General features: G+C 38.6%; 1 protein-coding gene across 2 annotated transcripts in view; it reads right to left on the bottom strand.

The window, feature by feature from the left end:
* The window catches only part of SLC12A2 (solute carrier family 12 member 2), a 105620-nt gene that overhangs the window by 37134 nt on the left and 52532 nt on the right, over nucleotides 1–15954 (bottom strand). For both annotated transcript variants that reach the window (XM_037901658.2, XM_043546782.1), the window contains exon 10: nucleotides 9996–10147. In XM_037901658.2, coding sequence (XP_037757586.1) covers nucleotides 9996–10147 — 152 coding nt within the window. The remainder of the gene's footprint in view (nucleotides 1–9995; nucleotides 10148–15954) is intronic.

Below are 15954 nucleotides of genomic sequence, written 5' to 3'. Positions count from 1 at the left end.
AAATTATCCCCACCCTTCTCAGGAAGATCATCCCTGCTTACACAGCTGCTAGAAGCTAGGGGGAAGAACTGTTTAAAAGGAAGAAGGTTGGTTTGTGGAAGGATACCTGTCCGTAAGACTGAACAAACGGCCTTTTCCACCTAAGGCTAGAGGAACACACAATTAGCAGAAACAGAGAAGACACTAAAAAAAAAAAAGAGGGCCCAGGTGCTGTATGGGAAAGAAATCAAGTGGTCATAGTAGCTAATAGAGGAGTGTTATGACTAGCAGTAGCAAGCAGTTAGGCACACAAATCCCCACCTCCCCACCCCATATATGGAAGGCCAATAGAAAAAAAAATGCCAAAAAAATACAGGGAAGTCTGACTGAGGAGCGAAAGAATTAGAGCCTCACTTATATGGCTTGAGAGAGAAAACCAAGCAGAACTAAGAAAAAGCCTTAGTCCTCTGGTACTTAAACTTGGATGGAGGAGAAAGTATAAATTCAGGCTTCCTCTTTCTCCTGAGAAATAAGAATACAGAAGGAAAAAACAAAAACCACTCCCCAAAGGTCTGATTTCCTAGGGCTCTGGGTCTGTTATTTGGTGGAAAGGGGAAGGAAGAGAAAATGAGAATCCCTACATGTCAATGGATCTAATACTTAGTTTGCTGGAGGAAAGAACAGTGCTAACGTGGCCATGAGATCCACTCCCAGTTGCTGGTGTTCATTAGAGCTTCAGCAATCCAGTGTTTTAACTATATGAGGTCCAGTCTGACAGAGGAGACAAAAATTATTCCCCTCCCAGGTCCAGGAGCATGCAATATCTGTGGATGGTCTAACATTTTCTTGCAAACATTTATTTCATAGATTCTAAAGACCAGAAGGGACCACTGTGATAATCTAATCTGCTCTCCTGCATAAACACAGAGCATAGAACTTCCTTGAAACAATTCTTGTTTGAACTAGAGGATTTATGTTAAAAAAAAAAAAAAATCCAATCTTGGTTTAAAAATTGTCATTGATGGAGAATCCACCACAACCTTTGGTGTATTTTTCCAATGGTTCATTACCCTCACTGTTAAAAAAAATTGCACCTTATTTCCAATCTGAATTTGCCTAGCTTCAGTTTCCAGCCATTAGATATTGATATACCTTCATCTGCTAGATTGCATCTTCAAACATTTGTTCCCCATATAGGTACTTACAGGCTGAATCACCCCTTAACCTTCTCTTTGTTAAGCTAAATAGATTGAGTTTATCATCATATGGCACATTTTCCAATTCTTTTAATCTGTCTCGTGGCTCTTCTCAGAACCATCTCCAATTTATAAACATCCTTCTTGAATTGTGCACTTTGGTAAGTGCCTCTAATTAATCTTCCTTCTTTTTGTCTTTCAATTCTTTAAAGAAATAGGGCTAGAAATAAAAGTAGTAGAGGACCAAGCAAAGATTATACTTTCAGGAAAGGTGGCCCAAAAAAAAAAAAAAAAAAAAAATCCCCAAGAATACAGCCTGGAATTTTATCAAGAGAGTGAGGAGCATGTGCACCTCTCTGCTTCCTAGTCACTGCAGCTAGAATGCTTACTGGGAGATAACTTATGTCCTAGTACGGTAAAAGAGAGAATGTATAACAAAAAACTTCAGTACTTAAATCAGGAAGACGAGTAAGGAGATGCTACTAGGATGTTACCTAACAGAAGACTAGAAGATTACCGGAATTTGTTTTTAGTTAGGCAAATGCTACTCAGATTAAAATAAAGATGTGATAGTTATTACAGCGCATTAAAGATAAAAACACAAAAGATAGCAAACAAGGTAAAACTCAATAGTATTTACAGCTGAAAAGAAAGGAGTAAACCTAAAGACACACACTTTGGTACCATGTGAGAAAAATAAACTATTGCTAGCTCCATATATCCTCAATGCAAAGGATTCTTTTTCAGTAAATTTAAGTTGTTTGTTAATTGCACTAACTATGCATTATGATTGCTTAAACAGATTGTTAGTGACCAACAGTTAGTCTTTACCCAATAGCTGTATGATGTCTAACATTTTAAGTTTGCAGTTTCAACTTAGTTCTAATAGATCAAGCATCTACATTAAATAAATAAAGAGGCCATCATCACAATTAGTATACTGTTTGCAATCTCAGACAAATAAGGAATATTTTCAATGAACAGGTCATGGAAAAGAAATCTGCCCATAGTTAGAAATAATTCTGTGTTAACATGTAATCTTTCCATTTGTAGATGAATATAATATACATCCTCCTGTGACATGACTGCTTAATGGAGGATTTCCAAGATGCAGTGCTGTTAAATCAGCCATCTTTCGTGTGCTGCCCTTGAAATCTTCAGATTGTACCAGAGGTCTGGCATTTTGGCTGGATCTCAAGTTACTCTCCAGTATATGGCCACAGTTTGGTAAACACAACAGCTTTTTCCTTCCCCCAAGAGATTGCTTTTCTACAGGAGCTCATTTATATATTTCTTTCATTATGTGGGTCATACAATACTTCTAAACAAGAGATATAACAAACAGCTAATTTCATTCCAATGGCTCTTTATAATACAAAGATTTTAATAAACTATTTTGAAATTCTTGTTAATTATGGCAAAGATGCTACTTTAAAGGCCTCTTCAGTCATGACACCTCACAAAAAATTCCAAGTGACAATGTAAACAAGTCAGGAACTTTTTGTCCTGTATGTTCTCTCACACTGTTATACAATAATGCCTAAGGAAACTAAGATGTGAAACTACATATTTAAGAATTGTTACAACTTAACACTGGAGCTACTGTTCTGTGCATAAGACAGACTGAGACCAGTTGAAGACAGACAGACTATTGTACCTTTGATAACATCTTGAAAATCTGATTGGCATTTTCAGTCACTGGGCGAAACCCAACATTTGTACCTTTCAAACACAATATCAATGTCAGAATGAGATCATTCATCACTTGCACTGAATGAATACTTTTTTCATCCTAGAAACCTTACCCTTGTTTAGTGACCAGGGGAGCAGTGGGGTGGGGAAGGAAATCTGTTTCAAATTTTAACACTGTTTGTGTCCAAGTGTACCGATTGTTTTTACATTCATAATTTACGATGAAGACTAGAAACACCTCCCATAATAGTTCACTGTTTAAAGGAAGAAATGAAACCAAAAAAATCTTCATGCATTGTGCATATTTTAATGTACACTTATCAGGTATGTTTTATATATAAGCACGTGTTAATTATAGCTATACGTTCTTGAAGTTCAAATGTAATTTGATTATAAAGTAATGAAACTGGCATGCTCCCACAAGTCATAAGATTACTGTAAGTGTCATCACTTGCTTTGGAAGACACTTTAGCTGTTATGAAATTAGAAAAACTTGGTTCTAGAACACAAATTATCACTTGATCTCAGAAAATGGAGTTTAGGCATTGGATTGCACGGAAAAGAAAGCTGATGGAATAAATATTGCAGCAAATGGGTTAGAGAAACAATAGAGGATTTACAGATGTGAGTTTCTACATTATAGAAAAAAGATTAAAATAATCATTTTATTAAAGATTAAGTATCTCACTTTTGAAACTCCAATATATTTACTGGTAAGGATGACAGAAGTCTTAAACATATTGAAAAATGATTGCTGATATATTAGCAAATTTATTAATTTTCCTACTGTATTACTAGGCACTTTGAATTGTCTTGAAATATTCAAATTCTTGTATGTAAGGGATGAAGCTGTACACCACATGTGATTGGGATTCAGTTTATTTACCATCACAAAAATTAACTACAGATGTAATACTGAAACAATCACATTCTGTAAAATCACTATTTTAAGCTGGTGTTAAGGTTGAAAGTACATATCAAGTAACTTTAGAGACCAAAAAAAAAACCCACCCCTTACAAGAATGCTTAATGGTGGTCAAGGAAACAAGCATTGCACAAACCCAGGATAGTCAGTATTAAGGTTAAACTTGATCCAGAGGTTATATGTGGGAGGGAATCTACTAACAAAGGCTGATCACCTCTACCTTCATATTTCTTTCCATCCAGTTTAAATTGTTTTGACATTCAAGGGCCTTCAGCCTACCACATCTTCAGGCATTCAATATAATTCTGTTCTAAATTTCTATTTCTATTTTCTGTTCACTTTCCAAGCTGTGATCTACCTACATTTGTGTACTGCCTACTATACTCCTGGAGGAATTTTCCCAAAAATAAAAAATTCTGCAAAACTCTGCATATTTTATTTATCAAAACAACACAATATAATCATGCCAGTTACACTTATTTTGGTAATTGATTTCAAAAGATTTGTCAGCAAGTATGTGTGTAACAATACAGACAAAAAGATTCTGATCATTTTTTTTTGGGGGGGGGGGGGGGGGGGGGGGAGGGGACACAAATAGATTCCTTACTCGGCATATTAATACAGACTTTGTGTAATTAATTTAAATTACAATAGAGAACTGCACTGCTTCTGACAGGTGCTAAGGCTTGGGGGGAGTCAGGGGCAATGGACGAGTTGACTGAGAAGAAAGAAGCCTGGGAGTGAACCTGGAGGGTGTTGGGTGTGGGTCAGAGGTTTTTCTTTGCAGTGGAGGAGTGGGATTGTTAGGGTGTTGGGAGGCTTTCCCCATGCAGACCTTGGCTGACCCCAAGCCTCTCCCATTCAGTCAGGCACATTGCCCCTGTCCCTGCACCCCCCATTCCCATGGGCCTCTGCAGCCCCTCTCCCCCCCATCCCCAGGCTCAACGCTCTCACCCCACTAGCTCCTGAGCCCATTCTCCAGGCTGTCCCCTGCCCCACTAGCCATTCTGAACCTCAGTGTGACCAGCCCCCCAGCAGCCCTGTGTGCCCCACTCTTTCCTAACCTGGCTCTGCGGGCAGAGTGCTGTGATGAACTCTACTCCTGGGGGAACTCTGCAGCACTGGGCACAGAATTTTGTATTTTCCTGCATAACATACATTTTGCCTAAGAAGTGTTGCAGTTCTGCCTTTTTCCCCACCAGAGGCCGCTGTGGCACTAGAACGCAGCATGAATGCGGCTGCAGCACTTAGACAAAACTTATTTTATGCGGGAAAATACAAAATTATGCAAGACAGATGAATTTGCGCAGAATTCCCCCAGGAGTACTATTACCTCTGAATATTGGACATTTTATTTCTTACTCAAATGTTGTGCAGTTCTCTCTCTCAGAGACATTGATACAACTGATTTTTTTCTCATTTTAATGCTAAAAAAAAAAATCTATGTTAGAATCTCTGCTACTTGCATTATATAAATTTCAAATACATAATAAACAGCTAATAAAATACATTTCAACTTCTATTTAGTAGAACAAGAATTCATTATTAGGCAGTGCCCAGCTCTAGCCGCAAAGGATTCCAAAGCCAGGGAAAGACCTCCTTCCTAATTTAAAAAACAAAAAATAAGAACACTAGAGAAATCTATGACCTAATTGTTTGAATTGGAACTCTTACAGGATACCAAGTACCAAAGCCCAAAATAACTCATCTACAGGGTAATTATGGAAAGAGTAGTTCTCTGTACCCTAGGGTTGAAGACACTACAGGCTTGTTTACACTTACAGCACTGCAGCGGCACAGCTGCGTTTCTCCCATCAGGGTAGGTACTTTGCCCCCACAAGAGGCGGAAGCTATGTTGACGGGAGAAGCCCTCCCATCGACATATACTGACCTAACCTTCAGTATAGACCACACTAACTATGTCGCTCAGAGAAGTGGATTTTCCATGCCTCAGAGATGTAGTTATACCAATATAAGTTTGTAGTATGGCTTATTGAGGCTCCTTTGCCAAGAGTAGATGCTTCAAGTTACTCTGATGCTGATTAGAAGAATTCGGAAGTCCATTCCAAATCTGAAAGTGATAATGTCCAATTCAAAAATCATTTTTAAAAATCCAAAATTCAAAGATGAATTTAATGGAGGAGACAGCCAAACAAAATTACTTGGAACAAACATCTAATAAATTGGTATTATTTCTAAGCAACTTATATGAAAGGGAAAAGGAAACTATGATTAGTGCCTGAGATAGCTGTCTACTATTCATACCATTTTCTGTACATGTTCACACTTCAATGTAAATTAAATTATCAAATGGAAGAAAAATACAAGCAGAATTTTAAAGATCATTTTACTTCAGCAACTAGGTTATTAAAAACAAAAAATGGTGCTTGTTTTACTGTTGCCTTTCTCAGCATGACCATCACACACTGGCCAGTTTCACTTTCTTACTGAGATTCTCATTAGTTTCATTTTCTAGTGGACATGCTGGGTGATGCCAACAGAGCAGGGGGAAGTGTTTTTTAAATTATACATTTGGAATTTTAAAGAACTTAATGAAAATATTCCTGTTTTTCTTAGATTTTGTAAAAGTCTCTATTATACTAAAGTAAACAAATCGAAGTTGAATGCTGCTCTGAAGAATTGGATTCTATCCCTTCCTCTGCCACAGAGTTCCTGTGTGATGCTAGACAAGCCTTTTAAACTAAGCTTTTCACAGTTGACCATTAATTGTGTTCTGCTCATTTTCTGGATGCCCAGATTTGCACATGTATTGAGCACTCATATTACAACTTTGAATATACAAGTGCTATAAAAATGCCAAGTACGCTGAAAAAAACCATCAGATCTTAGAAAGAAAAGGAGTACTTGTGGCACTTTAGAGACTAACCAATTTATCTGAGCATAAGCTTTCGTGAGATACAGCTCACTTCATCGGATGCATACTGTGGAAACATACGATGAAGTGATCTGTAGCTCACGAAAGCTTATGCTCAAATAAATTGGTTAGTCTCTAAGGTGCCACAAGTACTCCTTTTCTTTTTGCGAATACAGACTAACACGGCTGTTACTCTGAAATCAGATCTTAGGTGTCTCAAATAGGACACCCAAAGTTAGTTGACAATTTTGGCCTTAACATCCCAACCTGCTCAATAGGGATAATAGTACTACCTCTCACAAGAATGTTATAAAGACAAATTAATTAATGTTTGTGAATCACTCAATCAAATAATCTGGTGAAAGCACCATTGAAATGCCATGAGGAAATTAATTTTGTATTCAGTGAAATTTTTGGATAGTGTATGTAATAACGCCTAGAGTCACACATTAAAAGGTGGAGAAATTTTAAATAAATTATCTGTTCATTTAATGAGGCAGAGATCCCCTGGAAAAAATAGTATGTGATCACGTAATTAAAAACAATCATAATAGATATGGCACAAGGGGCCAAACTACAGTTGCACAGGCATCCTTAACACTGTTATTCCGTAACTTTCGAGTGCTCGACTTTGTAACTGTAATGTTATTCTAACAGTTTTTTGGATGCAACATGTATTTATATTAAAAAATAAAATTGAGGAACCAGTTGTGACTACAAGGATGAGGTCTGGTTACCATGTGCACTTTACACAAGCCATACATTTTCTACACTTAGGTAGATTTTCAGTGTGACATTTCACACAGGTTGTATGTCCCTTGAATGCATTTAGTTCGATTTCTTTTCGTACATTTTTAATACAAAGTGACCTACTTGTATTTAATCAGTGTTGTTGTAGCCATGTCAATCCCAGGATACTAGAGAGAGAGAGAAAGTGGGTGAGGTAATATCTTTTATTGGACCAACTTCTATTGGTGACAGACACATGCTTTTGAGCTTACACAGAGCTCTTCTTCAGGACCAGGAAATATACACAGAGAGAGCCACAGTTCAATACAAGGTGGAACAGATTGTTTAGCATAAGCAGTAAACACATCCTTCAAGGAATCATTCAAGGTGAAGTGGCCCATTAACAGCCCTCCAGTCATAGGGGGAAAAGGGAAAGCAAGGGACTCTGTGTACATTCCCTAGTCCTGAAGAGCTCTGTGTAAGCTTAAAAGCTTGCCTCTGTGACCAACAGAAGTTGGTCCAATAAAAGATATTACCTCACCCAACTTGTGTCTCTGATGTATTTATGATAGTCTAACTCTTTTTATTAACAGAAAACATTTTAGCAAGATTTCACTGAACAGAAAAATTGGCAGAGCTCTATCTTGAGTAGATCTGTTGCTACAGGTAAGTTTTTTAAAACTATTTTAGATATCAGGTCTTTTTAGATGTGTTAAATGCCGATGTGCAGCAGACACATTGAAAATCTGGCACTCTCTGTAAAGGCCCTGGACCCTGGAATTCACTTTCCCCATGCCCATGAAACCTACATTTATTTATATTCCAGACAAACTGCAATGTTCATTGTTTTCCTTTGACATTCGGCAACAGGCCGGGGGGGGGGGGGGGGGGGGGGGAATTAAGCTGTAGAATGAGTAATTTTGATGACTGAATCGTAGAAAATTAGAGCTCCATCAGGCATATTATTGCGATTACTGACCATTTTAAAAAGGACACCATTAATTTAAATTTTAAGTGACATTTCTGTCTGAAAAGTAACTGGCAATAAAATTAGTTTGGAACAGATTGGCAGAATGAAAGTTGCCTGTATTTTCAATTGTGTGTATTTAAATAGCACTGTGCATTTCCTTTAGGATTTATCTATATGGGGAAGTTGACCTGCATAATTATTGTAAATATGCTCACTTCAAAGTTGAATTGTTTTGCATACAAATATATAGCTCCTGATGCAGACAGTGTTCTGGAATAAAGAAAAGTGACTTTATTCCAGAATAACTACTCCACTCACACAAGGAATTAAAGGGCTTCTCTACACTTAATTTTATAGTGCTCTAACTTGCTGGCTCAGGGGTGTGAAAAATCACACACCCACCCCGACCACAGCAAGTCTGAGCACTTTAAAGGGCTAGTGTGGACAGGTTCCGAGAGCTGGGAGCCACACTCCCAGTGCTCTGAGCTAATCCCCTCATGGAGGTGGATTACCAGGAGTGCTGGGAGACCTCTCTCCCAGCGTTCACGCACGACCACACTCGCACTTCAAAGAGCTGCCAGGGGAGCATTCCCACAGCAGCACTTTGAAGTTTCCAGTGTAGCCATGCCCAAAGTCATGTATTCCAGAATATAGTGTCCACACAGGGAAGTTACTCTGGAATAGTTATGCCAGTCAGTTTTCCCTTATAGGCAGGCCACTGTCCCCTCCACACAGTCAGTTTCACCTGTTTGTGGGTTTTTCACAAAGGAACAGGGGAGAGAAATAAATATAGCAAAAAAATATGAAAAATGATTGTAAAGTCACAAAAACTGGTGTGCGTATGGGGAGAAGGAAGCACAGAACTAACCTCTTAAACGCATATGCTAAATTTCAATTTAATGGGTTTCCCTTTAAGTATGGTAATGATTTAATTTTTTAAAAAGATAAACATTTTTAATTTTTCCTTGAACTCAAACATATCCTGGGAATATCAGCATGGTAATAAATGTTATAACTTAAATTAAACCAAGAATAAGGATGAAGATAGGAGAAAATTTACTTAGAAAAGTGAGGGAATGAACAGCAGTATTACCAAAAAGCTTTTCACTTGTTAGAAGATAAAAGGCAAGGGATAGTTAAAGTTAATGACTGCAAAAGCTCTGTTAGGTTGCATACACCTATCTGCTACAAAGGTTTAATGGCTCAGAACTTTAAACCATGAACGTTCTGCAACCTACCACCCACACAATTTGCTCATGTCAAGAACAGGGATCTACTCCAATTACAGTATCTGGAGATAAAAGTAAAATTCTTTAGTACAAATGTACCTTGCTATTCATGTATAAAGAATAGTGAAAATGCCTCACTAAAGAAAGCCTTAAAGAGACACACATGAAACAATATTTACCAAAAAAAAAAAAGGGACTTGTTTCCTAAAGAACAAAAACGTATTCTAGACTTTCCTTACATTTACAGTAGATGGTCTATATTTTAATCTAGGCTTATTTCACAAAATTTGCTATACTCAATAAATACCACCTTTCCCCGCCCCTCCCATCCCCCAAAAAACAAAACAAAAACAAAAAACCATTCAATTGATGCTCTCTTAAGCCTTAAAGCGTCTCTCACCTGGAAGTCGTTCAGCAGACCATAGGGACACTGTGTCTTCTGACAAGATGAGAAATCAAAATTGAACTTGCAAGCGGCAGTAGTGCAATTCGTCAGTTCGGTAATGATGGTGCTATTGATGTTACCTGTGGCATCCCGAACAACACAAGAACCTAGTGTGGACCCAAACAAAATACAGGTTGTCCAGTGGCAATTAAACAGTCTATTAAAAAAAAAAATCTATGTCAAGTTCAATTCTCTTTTTTTTAGGAAGTATATTCTAACGGTTCAGCATTAGAAAACAAGAGCATTTCCTTTAAATTACTCCTGACATTTAACAAACACACGTATGCTTCATTTTCTTAGATGGAAAAGTAAACAAGAAAACATCATGCATTAGTTATTGCATAATGTTTTAGCAATATCATCAATACAAAGCACTTGTAAAATAATGTACACATTTAAATTGCTTTTTAATAATTAACATAAGCTATCTCAAATAAGCAGAGAAATTCTATAAAAAGGTTTACTTAATCCATAATTAATAAAAGTAAAGAAACAAACATGGAGAAAAGTTAAGATTATAAAAATCACCAGTTTTAAAATTCCCATATTATTTTGTTTTCCTGTGCTGTGCATGTCAATTTCTTGGGCAATTTTTATTTACAACTGGTATTGTATCCCCTCATACACAGTTCTGTTTTCACTCTTGCTGTTCCCCATTTGTTAGTTTTCATATTATGAGTGCTCAGTCACGTTTTGCACAGGCAATACATTTGTAATTTTGTTTTCTCTTTTCTGGAAAAATGTTTTAAAATGCTGTTTTATCATCTACATGAGTTTAAAACAAAACAAAACAAAAACAAAAACCCCAAACCTGTGACTGAGACTGGCCTGATGGGGGCAAAGGAGATGTAGGTTGAGTGGGAAGTGCCACCTGTTGGATTGCTTTGGGGCTAGAGTTTTACTGCTGGTTTTTGGTTTTGATAGTATTTTAATAAAACCAAGAGGCACCTATATAAGTTCCTTTGTTCTAAATTACAAAAAGTTTTACACACACTTTTAAATCATCATTTACCATTTTTTAAAAAGGCAGTCTAGCCTAACATAGTCATGTTATTGAAAATGTGATGTCGTCCCCCCATACACTAATAGTTTTAGCTAGTCAGGCTGTTATAACTTAGTTTTTGGTACCATGGTTCTTGTATTAGTCTGAAACTATGTCTATATATTCTCTCTCTCGCTCGGATATTTTATACTGGCAGGTGCTCAGAAAGAATATTTCCTTTCACCAAATGTAATGCCATTCTTATACACTCACTTCAAAATTTGCTTGTTTTGAACACAAATGTATTATTCAAGTTCTCCATTTCTCAATAACTCAAAATCAGCTGATGCCATAATAGTCTGTACATATTAAGTAGCTTGTTAAGACGCCCACTGCAGGCCAGCTAATTTGTAGGATTAAGAGTAACACAGCTGACCCAAAAAAACAAAAAACAAAAACAAAACCACACCACTTAGTGGGCAGTAATAATAGTAAATAGAAGTTTTGAGGGGTTTTTTTTAAAAACAAACTCACTGTCTTTTCTAACAAAGTTTCATCACTCTGATAGCTGTAGTCTTTAATTCACTCAAGATTATAATTAATCATTTGTGATGCCCCAGCTAAAGGCCAATAAGAAATACTATGGACAGTACAAAGAATAAGTAGATCAGCATCCAGGTACTAAATAGAGTTACACCTGTTTAACAAGAATAAACTAAGCTATTAATGAACTCAGTTTCAAAAACCTGCTATATAAAATATGCAGATCTCTACTTTGACATTTATAGCTCTTTTATCTTTAGCAAAATGGTTATTGTTTAACCTTCTATATGGAATTAAGTTAAATGGATCTTGGCTAATGGCTAGTATCTAGTATTTAAGGGAAAACAGATTTATTTAATTAGGAGTTTTAAAGACTTAAGAATTAAGGGAATTCTCTTAGTCTTTACTGATCTGCAGATCAAGTTTCTTCAAAGAAAGAATGACAAGAACGTTTTAGGAATGAAAGAAAACACAGCATGTGATATCTGATGGCTTCTCCTCTGAAAAGGAAATATTTCACTGGTATATTACCTCTGAAAGTTACCAGAATGAGATTTAATTTCTAAGATGATGCTCAGTGATTTCAATTTATTTTTTTGTTGAAATATTTCTGTATATATCGATCTCTCTCAACCATTTGGGCTGAAATTTTCCATGCCAATTATCTGCCTCATGTTAACTTTTTTGGAAGACGTCAGCCAAAATACTTAAGTAGTTTGAGAATGAGATTAGTGAAAAATACACTGTTTTACCCATATTAAAATTTTCACTGATCTTTACTTTGAAAAGCTCTAGAGCCCCCATGCTTTGGATAAGGATCTCAAAGTTTGGAAGGCGGTGGTTTTTGCATCAGAGATGTGCCTCTTTTGCTGTCCCAAAGTTCATCAAGTTATAAACCTTTAATAACAAAAACAAAAACAAAACAAACATACCAGTTTGCACAATTTAAGTAAAGACTTATTAGATGATTGCAGCTGAATTCCACAAAGATTTCATTTGCACTGGACATGCTCCAAGCCCAGAGCTGAACAGGACCTTCCCCACACTTGCAGCTCTGGCCTGGGTACCAGAACTGAAACCTGGGAGTCCACTGCATTCTCAACAGTCGGTCTGCTGTCACCCAGCAGCACACAGGAGAAAGGTGCCTGATTGAAAAGAAGAGGTGGCAAGAGCCAGACTGGAATGGGACAAGACTAAATTGGGTCTGGGAGTTGGGGGAGGATGGGACAAGAAGCCTAAAGAGCGGAGACTGGAACTGGTTAGGTACAGAGAATGGGACTGGAATGAGGGTCTAGAAATGGAGAAGAGTCAAGGACACATTGAAAGGGACAGGGGAGAATGGTCTAGGAATACTATAGCTCCACCTCCAGAGGATGGAATGGAACCCATGATTCCAGACTGTTTCCCTGCTGTCAGCAAATAGCCATGATACGCACTGGCACGTACGGGACACACACACACACACACACACACACACACCCCCACCCCCACCCGCAAGCGACCCCCTTCTAGTGCTACCTACTTTTGCTATCAACCACTCAGTTTGCTTAAGTGCCACAAGTCTGTGCGGTGGATCTAAGAGATCCAACCATGATGAACCATGTCCATATGGTTGCCACATGATAGAATTTGTTTTTCCAGTTTGCTTTTATAAAAACCTAGGAAAATACACACATCAAAACGACATTAAAAGAACATTAAGGTTGCAAAGTCAAGCACTCAAAAGTTAGAAAATGCCAGAATTAAGGTTGCTGGTGCAACTTTAATCTGGCCCCTCATGTATATGCATTATGATAGTATGTGTTCATGTAATTAAAGACTATTTTTTCCACAGTACCCATCCTTCATTCAGAGCACAAGAGGGACTGTACTCTTGGAATCAGTTAGGGTTATGTAATGAAGACGACATGCTGTTTGTAGGACCACTGCTTCATTCGTTGTAGAAGTCAGAAGGCAGGTAGTGAATAAGGCAGGGGACTGCAGGAAGAGAAAGGAGTTAAGACAGTTGAATGCTGCTTTGCAGAACTCTATTCTATTCCTGCCTCTGCCACAGAATTCTGATGTGATGTTGGGAAAGCCACTTAAACCAAACTTTTCAGAGGTAGCCACTATCTATGCTTCATTTTCTGCATGCCCAACTTGATAGCCTGGGTCTGACTTGCAGAAGTGCTGAGTGCTCACAGTTGCAGCTAAAGTCAATGGGAGCTGTTCTTGAATATGTGAAGTACTATATAATGCTATGTACTCGGATAACTCAGGTCCTAGGTGTCTGAAATTGTGTACCCAAAGTTAGTGGATACTCTCAACCTTAATCTTTGTTCTTCAATTCCATATCTGTAAAATGGGGATAATGCCACCTTTCATCTCTCCAGGGCGTTGTGCAAATTAACTAAATGTTCGTGATGCACTCAATTACTATAGTGATGGGCACCACAGAAAAGATCATCAAGCACTCAAAAGTTAACAAATGACGGAATTAAAATTGCCTATGCAACCCTAATCCTGCCACCTTGCATATATGCATGATACATCTTCCAAAATACATCTACACTGTTTTCCTCCTCATGACTCCTGTGTCTTATTCAGTACCCAGAATAGCTAGCTGCCTCCTCAGCCAGTACTATCTATTTAACTTCCTTTAGTCCTCCTCATTCAATATATGACCCAATGCCTTATTTACTGCACACCATCCACATGCTGCACTGAATAGAGAGCAGGTTTTGTTTTCTAATGGAGCTTTCTATTGCACTAAGCACCACAGCACCAGAGTGCTTCACACATTAATAAAATGTGTTTTCAGAGCACCTACACCCCCCACATGTATCAGCCCCATCAGACAGGTGCAGAGTCGAGAAAGATGTTAAGACCAAGATTTAACAGGCTGTTCAGTTTCAGATGCCCAATTTTATACATGGAGTGCCTGACTTTTTCAGACATGCTTAGCACCCACAGCACCCTCTGATTTCAACTAAAGTGACAGCAGCTCACGACTGCTGAATCATCAGGCCAGGCTGATTATCCAGGAAGTAACAAAATTAGCCACTTCTAAAAATCCTGGTTTAAATGACTTGTCTCACAATTAGGGATGTAAGAGTTTAACCAGTTAACCAACAATCTTGATTCTTATCGGTTTCTATTAATGGTTATACTCTGCCCAGGGTCCCGGCTGCTGCTCCTCGCCTGAGGTCCCCATTGCCGCCCTGCTTGCCCAGGGTCCCTCTGGGCTGCCATCTCGGCTGCCGGTGTCCGTCCCAGCTGCCAGCCTCGCACCCGAGGTCCTGGCTGCCACCCTGGTGCTGCCCAGGATCCCGGCGCACCTGGGGTCCCTCCAGGCTACTGTCCCCAAGGCCAAGGTCTATCCCAGCTGCCAGGACCCTGGGGGCGCCAGGATGCTGGGCGGCAGCAGGGTGGCAGCCAGGACCTCGGACACAGCAGCAGCAGCAGGGATTGCCGGACACGGCAGCAGCAGCAGAGCCCTGCCTAAAACGTAACACTTCCCTCACCCCTAGTTCCCCAGGTAAACATTTAACCATATAACGGATAGAATTTTAAAGGGTTACATGGTTAGTTTTTAAACGTTATTTACATCCCTTCACACAATACATAGGAAGCCTGTCGTAGAGACCGGGACAGAACCCAATTTTGAGTCCTGGTCTCCTGCCTTAACAAAAAAGGCTATTTTTCACTTTGATTCCCCTTGCATCATTCACAGAAGTTGGAAGGTGTATAGGGAATGAGATGGGGGTGGGGGGCGGTCCATTAGACAAATCACCTAATTGATTACACAAAGCTCTGCCTCATTCATCACCCATCCTTATGCAGACTGAGGCAAGGGTCCTTGCATAGACAATCATAACTTTTGCATTTCTTAACCTAATTGTTTGGTTTTGCTAACATAACATTCTTTTAATATAAGTCTTGTATTAAATTTCCTGGTTTTAATAGGAGATGGAATTCATGTTTTTCCATCATCACATGAAACTTAGGTTTTAAAATGAAAGGTAGGCATACCCTGCGACAGCAAGTCTCAGACTGAGGCTTGTGCCATAGCGCTAAAAACAGCGATGCAGACGTTCGGGCTCAGGCTGGAGCTTGGGATCTGAAGCCTAGGGAGGAAGATGGGCTTCAGAGCCAGAGCTCCAGCCCAAGCCACAACATCCACACTGGTGTTTTTAGCATCATAGTGCAAGTCTGAGTCTGCAGACCCGGGCACTGAAACTTGTGCCACCAGTTTTAAAATGCAGTGTAGACAGACCCTTATTGACTTTTACCATCTCCATCACATAATCAAAAGGGTTTGAACGCAAGACCTTTAGATTCAGATTCACAGCACAGAACTCTACTTGATCTAAAAAGGAGGAACAGATAGCAGATAGGCTATTATTCTTT

This window comes from Chelonia mydas, chromosome 5 (assembly GCF_015237465.2).
Source record: "Chelonia mydas isolate rCheMyd1 chromosome 5, rCheMyd1.pri.v2, whole genome shotgun sequence".
Classification (NCBI taxonomy): Eukaryota; Metazoa; Chordata; order Testudines; family Cheloniidae; genus Chelonia; species Chelonia mydas.
Note: the sequence above shows the minus strand (reverse complement) of the source record. Positions and strands in the feature narration are given on the sequence as shown.